Source organism: Hevea brasiliensis, chromosome 15 (genome assembly GCF_030052815.1).
Source record: "Hevea brasiliensis isolate MT/VB/25A 57/8 chromosome 15, ASM3005281v1, whole genome shotgun sequence".
NCBI lineage: Eukaryota > Viridiplantae > Streptophyta > Magnoliopsida > Malpighiales > Euphorbiaceae > Hevea > Hevea brasiliensis.
This window is the reverse complement of record NC_079507.1, coordinates 52,943,537-52,959,250: the sequence shown is the minus strand read 5'-3', so window position 1 is coordinate 52,959,250 and position 15,714 is coordinate 52,943,537. Positions and strand designations below refer to the sequence as shown.

Genomic DNA, 15,714 nt, shown 5'->3' with positions numbered 1-15,714 from the left:
AGAATAGCTAAAAGCAAATGGAGCAGAAATTTATTAAATTTTTATGCTAGAACAATATCTTAGATACTCATCTGCAGAATTCAACCCTCTGCTAATTGAAAAAGGCATCATAGGTACATGGTTGTGGTCTTTAACCAAAAGTAGATTTACATGTTTATTCATTTTATAGAGATTAGTACTATATTGCCATGTGATATTGTCTTTTTTTTTTTTTAACTTACATTAATTATACTAAATGTTTATTTGAATGTGGAGAATCAATTATTTCCAATATTAGAGGCATAAATTAGAGGGTGTGGAATTTAGGTGATGGATGTTTAAGAGATTAACAAGTTTGAAATTTTATACAAAAAAAAAAAAAGTATTGTTATAGAATTTTAGCATAAGCTGGTGCTTAGAGATGACAGTGAAGTGCTCTGAAAGACGAAACTATCCCATGCTAAAAAGGTAGTTAACTGCAGAATTTGGTAATTAAATTCCACACCCCTAACAAATTAACATATTAACCCTTTATGACATAACTAATTAATCTTTATAGGTAAAAAGCCATAATTCTTGCACATACTGATGCAATTTCTGCTCAAATTCTCACAGTAAATCAGACTAATTATATTGTAATTCTTGCTCAAATTCTGCTGCAAATTAATATGTAATTCCTGCTCAAATTGTGCTATAAATTCCATAGCTATTCCTGCTCAAATTCTGCTGCAGTTTTGCACAAATTTTGCTGCTTATTTTATAGCAAAATCTGCAGCAATTCTTGCTCATTCTAATGCAATTTATGCTCAAATTCTACCGCAATTCTTGCACTAATTTCATTGCAATTCCTGCAGTAATTTTGCTATAAATTAATATGTAATTCTTGCTCAAATTCTGCTATAAATTTCACAGCAATTCCTGCTCAAGCTCTGCTACAATTCTGAACAAATTCTGCTGCATATTTAATTGCAAATCTGTAGTAATTTTACAGCCAGTCATGGAGATAGCATCCTCCCTCAGTAATCTGCATATTTAATTGCAAATATGCACAACTGATAGTTTCACAAATGTTATTTTGCTTGGCTAGAAATAGCATCCTCCCTCAAGTTCTCTGAGATGTTTGAGTCCACTAAATCAAGTGCATTCTCTTTGCTTGTCATTTTGCTGCAAACCCAGTACACTATGTCCTTGTTCTCTCCAAATTCTGGTTCTACTAGCCTTTTTCCTGTGACCAACTCCATTAGGACTACTCCAAAACTGTACACATCACTCTTCTCATTTAGCTTGCATGTGTACGCATATTCTGCATTCCATAGTGCAGAAAACAGTCAAAATATGCAGCAAGTTCCTAAAAATTATCTATAGGAAAACATGATAATTTTGATTATGTACAGTAAATTACACCAATTTGGACTGCAGAATGTGACTAGCTAGGCAAGCATTACCGAACAAGCCTTTAATCATAAAATTTTCAAATAAGTTTGAAAACTCAACCATATTAGAATTAATTTTAATATTATGAGATATTAAATTTAAATTTAATAAAGTTTAATGCTAATAATTTAAAATAAAAAAGGGTAATGTTAATTAACAAAAATGAAGAGAAGAAGAAACGAAAAATAGAGGATGAAGGAAAATGAAAAATTGAGGGAGATTGAGAGTACAGCTGATTGATTTAGGAACAAAAAGGAGTGGCTTTTATTTTACCAAGTGTCTCCCTTTCATTGATCAATGCACAATTATTCCATAAGTTCTTCTGTATTTAGAAAATTCACTTTTATAGTTCTTTGTCTTTCAAATTCCTCCATTCTGACCCTACTTTTAAATTTCCACTTCATATAATTTTTTGGCACCATCCTTTTTGTGATCAATGTTATTTAATTTTTTTTAATATTTATTTATTTAATAATGTAACCTAAATTTTAAACTAAATTTTTTTCTTGTCAAATATGTTTGCTTATTTTTATAAGTTATATTTCTAACTATCAATTTATTAGATAATGGCTCCTAGTAAAGGATGGATGGATCTTGTTGGTGATCGTCTTAATGATGTATATTTACGTGGGGTTGAGGAATTTTTAGACTATGCTTTTAAGAAGACTGGGAGGCGTGGGGAAATACGTTGTCCATGTGTCAAGTGTAGTAACACGTATTCCACCACACGAGAAGTGGTAGGGACACATCTCAAGGTGTATGGAATAATACGTAATTATACATTTTGGTATCACCATGGAGAAAGGGTAGGTGAATCTGAATCTGAATCTAATTTAGAAAGTGTTGAACAAAGTGAAGATGAGCCTAGCAATGAGATGCATGACATTTTAAGGGATTTATATCCAGAGTTTTGTGGTCAAGATACAAATGATATGGATATGGATATCTTCGCTTGTGATATTCATAAAGAGGAATCGAATGAGGAAGCGAATAAATTCTATAGGTTACTAAGAGATTTTGAGCAACCATTATACCAAGGTTCTAAGAGCTCAAAGTTATCTTACTTAGTCAAATTGCTCCATATCAAGAGCCTTGGTTGATGGAGTAATGAGTCATTTACTATGTTGTTGCAATTATTGAAAGATGAATTATTACCTCAAGGATCTAATTTGCCACAATCGTATTATGATGCAAAGAAAGTAATTCAAGATCTTGGTCTCTCATACAAAAAAATTGATGCATGTGTAAATAATTGCATGTTATATTGGAAAGAGGATGAGAGGCTAGATTTTTGTAAGATTTGCGGCTATTCTAGATGGAAGACTGATAAATATAATGGGGAAGACAAGGTTAAAACCAATGGGAAGAGAATACCAAAAAAAATTCTGCGTTACTTTCCACTAAAGCCAAGACTTCAAAGATTGTTTATGTCCACAAAGACAGCGTCTTTGATGAGATGGCATAAAGATAAGAGGGTAGATGATGGAGTGATGAGACACCCTGCTGATTCAATGGCATGGATTTCCTTTGACAAACTACATCCAAATTTTGCCTCAGACTCTCGCAATGTGAGACTAGGCCTTGCTAGTGATGGATTTCAACCTTTTGCCAATTCAAAAATGCCATATAGTGTTTGGCCAGTTTTACTCATTCCATACAATTTGCCACCTTGGATGTGCATGAAACAATCAAATTTTATTTTATCAATGCTTATTCCAGGTCCTGAGGGTCCCGGAGATGCAATTGATATCTATCTTCAACCTTTAGTAGAAGAACTAAGAGAGTTATGGGAAACTGGCATTGATACATTTGATGCATATGCACAACAGAATTTCAAGTTACATGCAGTTTTACTATGGACTATCAATGATTTCCCTGCATATGCGAACTTATCAGGTTGGAGTACTAAGGGAAAGTTGGCTTGTCCTTGTTGTAATAAGGACACCTGTTGGATGAGGTTGGCTAATGGAGGCAAGCAATGTTATATGGGTCATCGACGATATCTTCCTCTTAATCACAAATGGAGAAATGATAACGAATCTTTTGATGGCACAAGGGAGCGAGGGTTACCACCCAAGCCACTTTCAGGAGATGATATACTTGATCAAGTGAAAAATCTTGAAGGGGTCATATTAACTAAGGCTCCTCATATGAAGAAAGCAATCTCACATGATGGTAGGGGGGACAATTAGAATAAAAAGAGTATATTCTTTGACCTTCCATATTGGAGGACCTTATTGCTACGTCACAACTTAGATGTTATGCACATTGAAAAGAATATATGCGATAATATACTAGGGACAATCATGAACATAAAGGGAAAAACTAAAGATGGCATCAAAACTCGCCTTGACTTGCAAGCATTAAATATAAGGCCAGAGTTACACCCAGTACAACAGGGGAATAAAGTTGTGATACCTTGATGCATACATTTTGCATAGTCATTTAGGTTTAATTTCATAGCCATTTTATTTGATTATTAGTCATTTTTAGCTAATTTCATTAGTTAATTAGTTAGTTTTTCATAATTGTCAATTTTGGATTAATTTGTAATTTTTACTTTGTTTTGTAGAAAAATTGGTGTTTTTGAAGGACTAAAAAGAAATTTTGCCATTGAAGAGTAATCTCTACAGCCAAAGATGTCAAAAACAAGTTTCAAAGTTGAAATATGCATTGGCCAAATTGCGCATAACTTGCCGCATAACTTATGCAGATCTGCATAAGGAGAAGAAACACTATTCCAATACCTGCCGAATTGTGCATAAGGAGAGTGCATAGCTTATGCAGTCCACTTATGCAGTCCCACAAAGATTTCATTAATGAGCTGGCAGAAGATTCCCTCAGAAAATCTCACCTAAAACATACCATTTTAGGGCTACATGTCAGAAAAAGTTATAAAAAGGACCCTTATCCCATTTTAGAGAAGAAGAGGAAGGAAAGGAAGAGAAGGGAAAGGAGCAAGCAGCAGCTAAAGAGTCACAATCACCTCCCACACCATTTCCAACCAGATTTGGAGATTTCTTTCCTTTCTTACATTTTTCCTACACTTCTAGTGTTGAGCTTTTTGTTTCTTAGTTTAGATTAAAGCTTTATTTCCATATAAATTCAGAATATCTTGTAAATATTATGGATAGTGAGTAGTTTACTTTGATTCTGGAGTAAGGGATGTAATATTTGAGATATTTTGTGGATTTTGATTGGGTAATCCATATTTTGTGGTCTTAATGAGTTTTATTCATTTCTTGTGTGCTTAATGACATGCTTAGTGTAGGATCCCATTAAGTGATGTTCTTAATCCATGGTTGAGGCACTGAAAGGAGAAGACCTTATGATAGATAATCAAGAAATTGGACTTAATTAACTTAGATCTAGAAATAGACTAAGGATTAAGAGGATTCACAGATTAATTAAAGAACTTAATGGGTCTTAATTAAATCTAACTCCATGAAAGTAGGATTAGATTGATTAAGGCACTCTTTGTCCCACTCGAAAGGGTATTCAAAGGATTTAAGAATTAATCTCCTTAAAACCCGTAAGTTCCAATTTAAAATCCCAAAATAGCTTGAATATGAAATCCCAAACTCCGGAATCGCCTTTTTATCATTGTTAATTTCTAATTGAATTTAATTGCTTGCCATTTTAAATTTTGCCATATTTCAACTTGCTTATTTTAATTTGATGCAATTTTAGTTTAATCATTACATTGTCGAATAGATCATTAATTTTACATATATAGAATTCATACTTCAATACCCATCAATTTATTGCTTTAATTTCAAAAATAGTTTAAATTAGGCAACTTTTTATATAAAAAATTCAATCATTAACACAACTCCTCGTGGGAACGATATCTTTTCTATATTACTTGTACGACCCGTGCACTTGCGGTTGGGCCACATCAAGTTTTTGGCGCCGTTGCCGGGGAGTTGTTTGTTTAAGATTGAATTCTTGATTATTTTAGTTGTTTATAGTTTTATCTTTGTTATCTTTTCATTTTGTGTTTGTTTGTTCTTTTTCAGGTACTTTTAATCTTTTATGAGAAGAGCTAGAAGCACAAGTGACACATCCTTATTGTTTGATCCTGAAATTGAGAAATTTTGTAAAGCCAACAAGAAAGAAACCAGAAAAAGGAAAGAAGCATTGAGAGAAACTGAATTAGAAGCAGACATGGCTAATGAAAGAATCAGAATTGGTGGCGGTAATGCTGGAAATGATCGAAACAATGAAAATGCAGCCCAAGGTGAAGAGGTTGTAAATGCTAATGCACCTAGGGGAAGTATGATGGATCATGCTTTTCCTCGTTTTGATGACTTGAGAGAAAGCATAGCAAGACCAAGAATTGATGCAAATAGCTACAAGATGGATTTTGGAGTTCTTCAAATGATTCAAAATTCTCAATTCGGGGGACATCCTTCTGAAAATCCACACACACATCTAAAGAAATTTGCTATGATTTGTGATATGCAAAAACAACCTGGAGTGTCTGATGATGCAGCAAGATTGAAGCTATTCCCATTCTCTTTGAAAGATAGAGCATTGGATTGGTTTGATTCTTTACCTCACAACTCCATTACAAATTGGGAGCAACTCACTGATGCATTTCTTGCACAATATTTTCCACCTGGAAAAACTCAAGAATTGAGGAATCAAATGACAGCTTTTAGACCAAGAGAAGATGAAACTCTCTATGAATCATGGATGAGATGGAAGGAATTAGAGAGACAATGCCCACATCATGCCATTCCAAAATGGATGATAAACCAGAATTTTTACACCAATGTCACTCCTGCAATTAGAGGGATTATTGATGCTCAAACAGGAGGAGAATTTATTATGAAGTATGAAGATGAAGCTTATGAGCTATTGGAGAAAATTGCAAAGAATACTCATCTTTGGAGTAGTCCAAGAGGACCAGCTCCAACTCAAAGGAGGCAAGCTGCTGGAATGTATGATCTTGATCCATTTAACATGATTAATGCAAAGTTCGATGCACTTACAAATGTTTTGGCTAAGAAGATGGAAGATTTGAGTATGTTGGTTAGTTCATCATCATCATCTGGAAGTTCACAACAAGTTTCTTATGCAGAAGGAACTACCAGCTGTGGAGTAGACTATGGAGAGCAAGCTGCATATGTTGGTAATTATGGAAACAAACAAATGGGGAATTCTTACTCTCAAACTTATAATCCAAATTGGAGGAATCATCCCAACTTTTCATGGGGAAATCAGCAAAATCAAGTTCCAAACCAGAATTTTCAACCACAACAGTAACAAGGAATTCCATATCAGCAAAATAGGCAACCATTGCCTAATTTTCAGCAGAAAAATATAAATCCTCTACCAAAACAGCAAGAACAAAGTTCCACCACATAAGCTTTATTACAACAGATTCTTGCTAACCAAACTAAGCATGATGAGGAGATGAGAGAGATGAAAGCAAGGCTAGAGCAGATGCAAACACATAACAGAATGCTGGAAAATCAGATTGCATAACAAGCATCTTCCTCAGGTACCAAACCTTTCGGAAAACTTCCAAGTCAACCAGAAAACCCAAGAGAGCAGTGTCAAGCTATTACTTTAAGAAGTGGGAAAGTTGTAAATAATGAGAAGAGTGAAAAAAATGAGAAGAGTGAAAATAGTGAGAGGAGAGAAAATGAGAAAGAAACTGATGAGAGTGAAAAACAAGAGAGTGCAGAAAAATGTAAAGAGAAAATTGAAGAAAAGGAAGAGAAGTATATACCTCCAGAGCCTTACAAGCCACAACTTCCCTTTCCACAAAGATTTCAAAAAGCCAAGCTTGATAAGCAATTTGGAAAGTTCTTAGAGGTTTTGAAGAAGCTATACATAAATGTGCCTTTTATTGATGCTCTTTCACAAATGCCCTCTTATGAAAAATTCTTAAAAGAAATTCTCTCAAACAAGAGAAAACTTGAAGACCATGAAACTGTAGCTTTGACAGAAGAATGTAGTGCTATCCTCCAAAGGAAACTTCCTCCAAAGCTCAAGGATTCAGGGAGTTTTTCAATTCCATGCCACATTGAGGAATCATGTTCTACAAAAGCTTTATGTGATTTAGGGCCTAGTGTTAGCCTCATGCCCCTTTCCATTTATGAGAAGCTCAATATGGGAGATCTTAAGCCACCCACATTTCTCTTCAGTTAGCTGACCGATCAATTAAGTATCCTGAAGGGATTTTGGAGAATGTGCCTCTGAAGGTTGGAAAGTTCTATATACCTGTTGACTTTGTCATCTTGGACATGGAGGAAGATTCTAATATCCCAATTATCTTGGGAAGACCCTTTTTGGCTACAGCAGGAGCATTGATTGATGTTAAGGGAGAAAAATTGACTCTTAGAGTTGGTGAAGATCAATTGGTTTTCAATATTAATAACACTATTGTCACACCTTACCCTCCGTAAGGCATAACATGATCCCGTAGAATACTTAATGAACTACCGAACTTCACCTACCGATAACTCATTAAGTACCCTACAAGGGATTTTAAAACAATTTTCTTACATTTTGGAAGTGGTGAGCATTTTGGTAGGAATTAAAAACCATTTATTCAAAGTTTAAATACTAGTAAAAATTTTTGTCCATTTTAATTTTGCCGCAAATTTTATAAAAATTTTGACAGAGTTCCCTCTGTATTTTGAGAAACCAGTTCTTCAAATACCTGTAAAAAGCACTCCCAAAAATGTTTCACATCTCCCAACCTCCAATAATTCACAATTCAACTCAAATCAATTCATTCCAAAACAGTTCCACAATCCAAATCAAATTTGTCAACTCAGAATATTTAATAATTCATTCACAAAATATAAAGCAGGAAATTCATATGTACAAATATTAAATTTACAGAAGAAAATCTAAAATAATATTATTACAATTTATTTACAACTGCTCGACTTTATATTGATACATACAACATTTCCATATTTACATCAAAATTTATCTACAAGAGCGTAAAATAATACTTGTACAAAAGATCAATGTAATCCTCGATTTAATCGCAGCTCACTCTGCTGCTTTTTCCTTGCTCTTATCTGCGACAGCAAAATAAGCCATCGCTGAGTATAAAAATACTCAGTGGTGCACAATAAAAATTTAAAATGCAATAAATAAATCATTCATTGCCAAATACAATTCAAATGTTTCTCAATCACATTTCAATAATGATCAAAGTTCATAATAACACCATTTTGTCAAATAATCTATTAAACAGAGTTTAGTCAAACAATTTCATAAACACAGTGTTGCCAAGTCATACACAACTTAAGCCATGACACAAAATTTCCGATCAATGCCGCATTGTACACCACGACAAAGCAATCTACAACCCCATTAATCGAAATCAATGAGGGAGGTGGCTAGTTAGCTAATGAGTACTCATCCGATCTACAACCTCAACTGGCAAGCCAGAGAGGGAGGAAAATAAACGATCTCAACCCCATAAATGGAGGAGAAAATGTGATACTGTCATGCTAAGTGTGAACATAAAATCCACTTCAAACATTTCATTCAAATATTGTATACAAAAATCAAATCAATTTCCAAAGTTACAATTTGATCACAAGGTGGCAACACAAAAGTTCATAATTTCATACTGCATGCTAAATCAATTTTTCAAGGGTAAAATGCTTAAATAGGATTTATTGTGCACAAACCTGACTGGAGTCGCCTCTAGGCCTTAACTTAGTCTCTCCGAGCTTCCAAATCTTTTTCAGTTGAAACACACAATTTCACCGTGTTTCAGTACCATAACTTAGCACAAATCCAAAAATAAATTTCACTTCATTTTAACTAGCTCTATTGCATTAAATTCGACGTTTTCGAAGTTTTTGTGTATCGGGTTACTATTCACTACACTATTCAAGTCAAATTGTTGACTTTTTAAGGCTTAATAGGTATGGGAACTCCAACTTTACCCACATACCACATTTTGGTCATTAAACTTGTTGGTTTTGATCATTTTCTCAAAGCTTAGGTCATTTTAGCAAAATTGCCAATTTTCGGTTTTGGTGCTCCGAAGTTGCACTATTCCATTGGTCGATCTACTGTTGGAATTTGACAAAACTTCCTTCATAGAAAATGTTCCTTATTGTCTTAAGTGTATACTCATTTTTGGATCACCTCAATCGGAGTTTTGTAGCTCAAGTTATGGCCAAAATAAGTTTACTATTCATGTGCACTGTTCATACTGGTATCTTGGGTTCTGGCAGATTTTGATCCAAATTTGGTCAGTAATTTGATCAAGTTAAATTCATAATCTGGTCTAACTTTCTTCATATGAAATGTTCTACTATGCCTTAGGTTTCCATCGGTTCAAGAATCGCCTAAATCCGAGTTTTCTAGAGAGAGTTATAGCCATCCAAACATTACTGCTCAAATGAAAATCTGCAGAGTTGCAGGTTTGATAACTCAAATTTGCTCAATAATTTGAATGGGTTAATGGCATAATTTGGGGTGATGTTCTTCATGAAAGTTTTAGATCTATATCTCCTCTAACCCCTGGCCAAATTTCAGGTCAATTTGACCTGTCTAACTCGAGTTATGACCAAATGAACAGTTACTGTTCATTTGGTCAGTTTAGTGCAGTGGCAGCCTGCTCTCATTTCACTTTGGTCAATTGTTTCACCAAGTTTTGGTCAGTTTTTGGCCATGGTTCCTTAATGAAAATTGTGATATTTTATGTCTATTTTCATCTCCAATTGGTGGCATATCAATTGGGCTTGTAAAATTTGAGTTTTGGTCCTTCAATTTTGGTTTTGTCATGCTGCCAAAGGCATGACCATTGGACCTACGAATTTAGTTTTCATTCCAACAATTCCCACACATCTCTTTTGGTCATTATTGACCATTTTTCATCTCACAATAGACCAAAGTCATCATTTGTGCATTTCTCCAAAATTTGGTTCACAAACCCTAGCATTCAAAACCCTAACTCATCACTTTCATGCATTTAACTACTTCTAATGGTTTTAATGTTAATCATTTAACTAAGTAAGGTTTCTAAACTCATTCAATTGCATCATATTCATGCAAACCATACTCCTCTCAAGCTGCCCAAAAATTCAGTTTGTTCTTCCCCATATTTTTATTTCATTTTAACACATTACAAGCTAATTCAACAACTAATGATGCATTAAAAATGGAAAGTAATAAGTTAACATGCTCACCTCTCTTTAATCCTCAAAACCCTATCTTTAGCTCCTCTTTCTTCTTGTAATCCTTGTGCTTAAGTTGAGATTACAAGTTCTAACAAGGTTTTTAGGGGAGTTATGTAAATTAAGTGGAGAGAATCAAGCTTAATTGTAAGCTTAAATGGAAGAAGCTTTCATGGAGATGAGAGGGAGAAATGGGGCAGCAAAGAGAGAAGAAGAAGAAAGGATTTTTTTTTTTTTTTTCTTTATTTTCTTTCATCTTTATCCCTTTTTGAAGACCAAAATTCCTAAATTAATAAAATAAATAAATTAAGCCTTTATGACATCATTCATGATGTCATCCCTTTGACTTTTCCATCTTCTTTCTCTTCTTCTTTTTTTTTTTATTTTTTTCTATTAGTTCTTTAATTTAATTCTTGATTCCGAAATTTTCTTTTCTCCGATTTTATTTGACAGTTAGGTCAGGAGTCAGCTCTCGGGGTCAATTGACCAAATTGCCCCTCACCGGTTCATCCTGATTTGCAAATAATTCCATATTTCTTCCGGCTCCCTGAACTAATTATTTGACTGGCTTAACAGTTCTTTTTCATGATTTTCTCTTTTCCACTGTGTTCATAAGGGTCCTAAGGACCGCAGAGTCACTTTTTACGGTTCGAAATTTGAGTTTAAAACGACTTCGCAGTCGTTCCCGAGGAGGTCACTCATCGCTGTGACTCTCGGCTCGTTTAACCTCTTATGTTCTATTTTTCTTATTTATAGTTAACTAATTAAACATTACTAATTATTTGTGTTGGCTTCTCAAGTTGTCTTAGGTGTGGCCCTAATCCCATTAATTGTCCGGACCTACACCGGTCACCGGAACAGTGAAATATACTAGGCTATACCAATAGGGGTGTTATAACTATGAAGAAGCATCATTCTGAAGCTGATACTTGTTTGAGAATTGATATCATTGATGAGCTAGTTGAAGAACACTTCAGAAAGAGATATCCGGAAGATGCACTTGAAAATTGTTTGGTTCATGGAGGAGGCATAGACTATGACAACCCTCATGTGGCTGCATATGCTCAACATTTAGAGGGAAGTCCACCATTCATTTCTGCTCCAGTTTTTCAACTCACACAAAAGGAAAAAGTCGAATCTAAGCAACCATCATTCAAGGAAGAAGATGCACCTAAGGTAGAACTTAAGCAACTTCCTTCTCAGCTCAGGTATGAATTTCTTGGCACTAATAACACTTATCCAGTAATTGTAAATGCAAACTTGAGTACTTTAGAGGCTGATAAGTTGTTAAGAGTGTTGAGGCAATTTAGGAAAGTTCTAGGATATACCATAGATGACATTAAGGGAATAAGCCCACACTTTTGCATGCACAGAATTATTTTGGAAGAAAATTGTAAGCCATCTATTGAACATCAGAGGAGGTTGAACCCAAATATGAAAGAAGTTGTTAAAAAGGAAATTTTGAAGTTGCTTGATGCAGGGATCATATATCCTATCTCAGACAGTACTTGGGTGAGCCTAGTACATGTTGTCCTAAAAAAGGGTGGAATGACAGTGGTCAAAAATGAAAATAATGAATTAATTCCCACCAGAACAGTGACTAGTTGGCGAATGTGCATAGATTTCAGAAAATTAAATATTGCCACTAGAAAAGATTATTTTCCACTTCCCTTCATTGATCAAATGTTAGAAAGACTAGCTAGGCATTCTTATTTTTGCTATTTAGATGGGTATTCAGGATTTTTTCAAATCCCTATCCATCCAAATGATCAAGAGAAAACCACTTTTACTTGTCCATATGGAACCTTTGCTTATAGGAGGATGCCATTTGGGTTGTGTAATGCACCAGCCACTTTTCAAAGGTGCATGATGGCAATCTTCTCAGATTTCATTGAAGATATAATGGAGGTTTTTATGGATGACTTTTCTGTTTATGGATCTTCATTTGACATATGCTTGGCTAACCTTTCTAAAGTTTTGCAGCGATGTGCAGATACTGACCTTGTGTTAAACTGGGAAAAGTGTCATTTCATGGTTCAGGAAGGGATAGTGCTTGGACATTTGGTATCTAACAGAGGAATAGAGGTTGATAAAGCCAAGGTTGAAGTGATAGAGAAGATGGCTCCTCCTACCAATGTCAAGGGAATTCGAAGTTTTCTAGGACATACTGGGTTTTACAGACGCTTTATCAAGGATTTTTCTAAAATAGCCAAACCTTTGTCTAATTTGTTAAGTCATGACATACCATTTGTATTTGACCAAGAGTGTTTGGATGCCTTTTGCAGGTTGAAGCAAGCTCTTATCACTGCACCAATCATGCAACCTCCCGATTGGAGCCTACCTTTTGAAATTATGTGTGATGCTAGCAACTATGCAATTGGAGCTGTTCTTGGTCAAAGAAAAGACAAAAGGGCTTATGCTATTTATTATGCTAGTAGAACACTGGATGAGGCTCAAACAAATTATGCAACAACTGAAAAGGAATTCTTAGCAATTGTCTTTGTATTGGAAAAGTTCAGACCTTACATTATTGACTCAAAGGTGGTTATATTTTCAGATCATGCTGCTATCAAGTATTTACTCCGTAAAAAAGAGGCTAAACCTAGGCTCATTAGGTGGATTCTGATGCTACAAGAGTTTGATTTGGAGATTAGAGATAAGAAGGGAGCTGAAAATGTAGTTGCAGATAATCTCAGTAGGTTGAAATTGGTTGATGAAGAAATGGATGAAATCCCTATTGATGAGTTTTTCTTGGATGAACAACTTTTCTCTCTTGTTGCTAAATTACCTTGGTATGCAGACTTTGTGAATTATCTATCTTGTGGAGTTTTACCTATAGGAATGACATGGCAACAAAAGAAAAAGTTTTTGCATGAGGTAAAATTTTATAGATGGGATGATCCTTTACTTTTTAGGAGATGCTGTGATGGTTTAATAAGGAGATGTATTCCTGATGAGGAGACACAGAGTGTTATGCATCATTGCCATGCTTCTGATTATGGAGGACATTTTGGAATCTCTAAAACAGCTAGTAAAATTTTGCAAGCTGGTTTCTTTTGGCCAAATCTTTTTAAGGATGTGAGGAAATTTGTGTTAGAATGTGATAAATGTCAAAGGAGTGGAAATTTGTCAAAAAGAGATCAAATGCCCCTAAATGATATTCTTGAAGTAGAATTATTTGATGTATGGGGAATAGATTTTATGGGGCCATTTCCTCCTTCATATGGTAATAGATACATCCTAGTTGGGGTTGACTATGTGTCAAAGTGGGTGGAAGCTATTGCAACTCCAACTAATGATGCTAGAGTGGTAGTGAAATTCTTGAAGAAATTTGTCTTGAGTAGATTTGGAGCCCCAAGGGCTGTAATTAGTGATGGGGGTTTACATTTTTGTAATAAGCAATTTGAGAGCTTAATGAGAAAGTATGGTGTAGTGCACAAGATAGCTACCCCATACCACCCTCAAACTTCAGGTTAAGTTGAAATTTCTAACAGAGAACTCAAACATATCTTGGAGAAGACAGTGAGCAATTCTCGGAAAGATTAGTCTGTCAAACTAGATGATGCTCTATGGGCATATAGGACTGCTTACAAAACCCCTATAGGAACTACTCCCTTTAGGTTGGTGTATGGTAAGTCTTGTCATTTACTTGTGGAGCTAGAACATAGAGCATATTGGGCCATTCAGACCTTGAATTTTGATCTCAAGCAAGCTGGTGAGAAAAGGCTATTGCAACTTATTGAACTTGAAGAATTGAGGATGGATGCTTATGAAAGTGCTCGTATTTACAAAGAAAGAACTAAAGTTTGGCATGATAAGCATCTTAGAAAAAAGGAATTTAAAGAGGGTGATTCAGTTTTATTGTTCAACTCAAGATTGAAATTATTCCCTGGAAAACTTAAATCAAGGTGGACTGGTCCATATAGAGTTACTAAGGTTTTCCCTTATGGAGCAATTGAAATTTGGAGTGAAAAATCTGGAAATTTTAAGGTCAATGGGCATAGATTGAAACATTACATAACTGGAGACCCAATAAAGGGAGCAAGCTGTTATAAGCTCTCTAATCCCTCACCTCTCTTTAGTGAAATGCATGAAGAGTCCAGCTAAGGACTATAAATTAGCCCTCTTGGGAGGCATCCCAAGTTCTTTTATTTTCCTTTTTGTTGATTTACATTGCTTTTGTTTTTATCTTAAATCTCCCCAAATTCAATTTTTGACATTGTTGAATCTTGTCCCTTGTAGATGTATTTCAATGGAGGAAGGTTGGTGAACTGCTGGGGAGTGACTGATTTTTACTGCATAACCTGTGCAGGTTTGCTATCTGGTTTATGCAGAGAAAAAAATGAAATTTTGCAGCAAGGAAGGGTCTGCAACAGATGGTTTATGTTTCTTGATGAGGTTGGGTGTGTAACTTTCAAGTATTTGTGCTTATCATGTTAATGTGATTGTAAGTGGGTCATTTTTGTAGTTTTGAGCTTATTTGGGTTGTGAGATTCAAAGTGGATATACTGCATTTTCTTAGCATGACTTGGGGAGTCATTTCTCATTTGTGGATAAATGCAACCTTATGCAGATTTTATTGAGTTTTAATGTGCTAAATGTTGATTTGCAGAATTTGAGTTGAAATGGCATGATTCACAAATGCCTCTTATGCAGGATTCAATTCTACAAGCTTGTGTGATGCAATTTTAATGGACTTTGTATATCTTGATGTGTTTTTGGTGACAATTTCTCATGATTTATGCTTCATAGAATTATATTTCTTCATTCTAGGGTATTTTTCATACTTGTAAATCATTTTCAATTGTAATCTGAATCTTGTTGAATTGTGCATAAGTAACTGCATAGCTTATGCAATCCTGCATAACCACAATTCTTGCCATTTTCATCTCTGTTGCAAACTGCATAAGGATGTGCATAGCTTATGCAACTCTGCATAGCCACATTTTTGTCAAATTTTATATCTGCCGAAACTTGCATAAGTGTGTGCATGACTTATGTACTTTTGCATGACTTCAAATCCTGTATTTTCTCTTTCCACCGAGACTTGCATAAGGGGAGTGCATAACTTATGCACTTCCGCATGACCACACTCTCCAAAAATTAAAACCTGCTGAGACTTGCATAAGGAGAG

General features: G+C 34.9%; 1 protein-coding gene and 1 non-coding gene across 2 annotated transcripts; one reads left to right on the top strand and one right to left on the bottom strand.

Moving 5' to 3' along the window:
* The first annotated feature begins 1,979 nt into the window (after positions 1–1,979).
* LOC131174055 (uncharacterized) lies at positions 1,980–15,204 on the top strand. Its single transcript, XM_058137097.1, has 7 exons — positions 1,980–2,451; positions 2,557–3,521; positions 11,757–11,839; positions 12,157–12,176; positions 12,307–12,567; positions 13,138–13,175; positions 15,193–15,204. Exons 1-7 carry the CDS (start codon positions 1,980–1,982, stop codon positions 15,202–15,204), a joined length of 1,851 nt encoding a protein of 616 aa, XP_057993080.1.
* LOC131174387 (small nucleolar RNA R71) lies at positions 6,049–6,155 on the bottom strand. Its single transcript, XR_009144634.1, has one exon. It is a non-coding gene; the product is annotated as a small nucleolar RNA R71 (small nucleolar RNA).
* Positions 15,205–15,714: the final 510 nt, after the last annotated feature.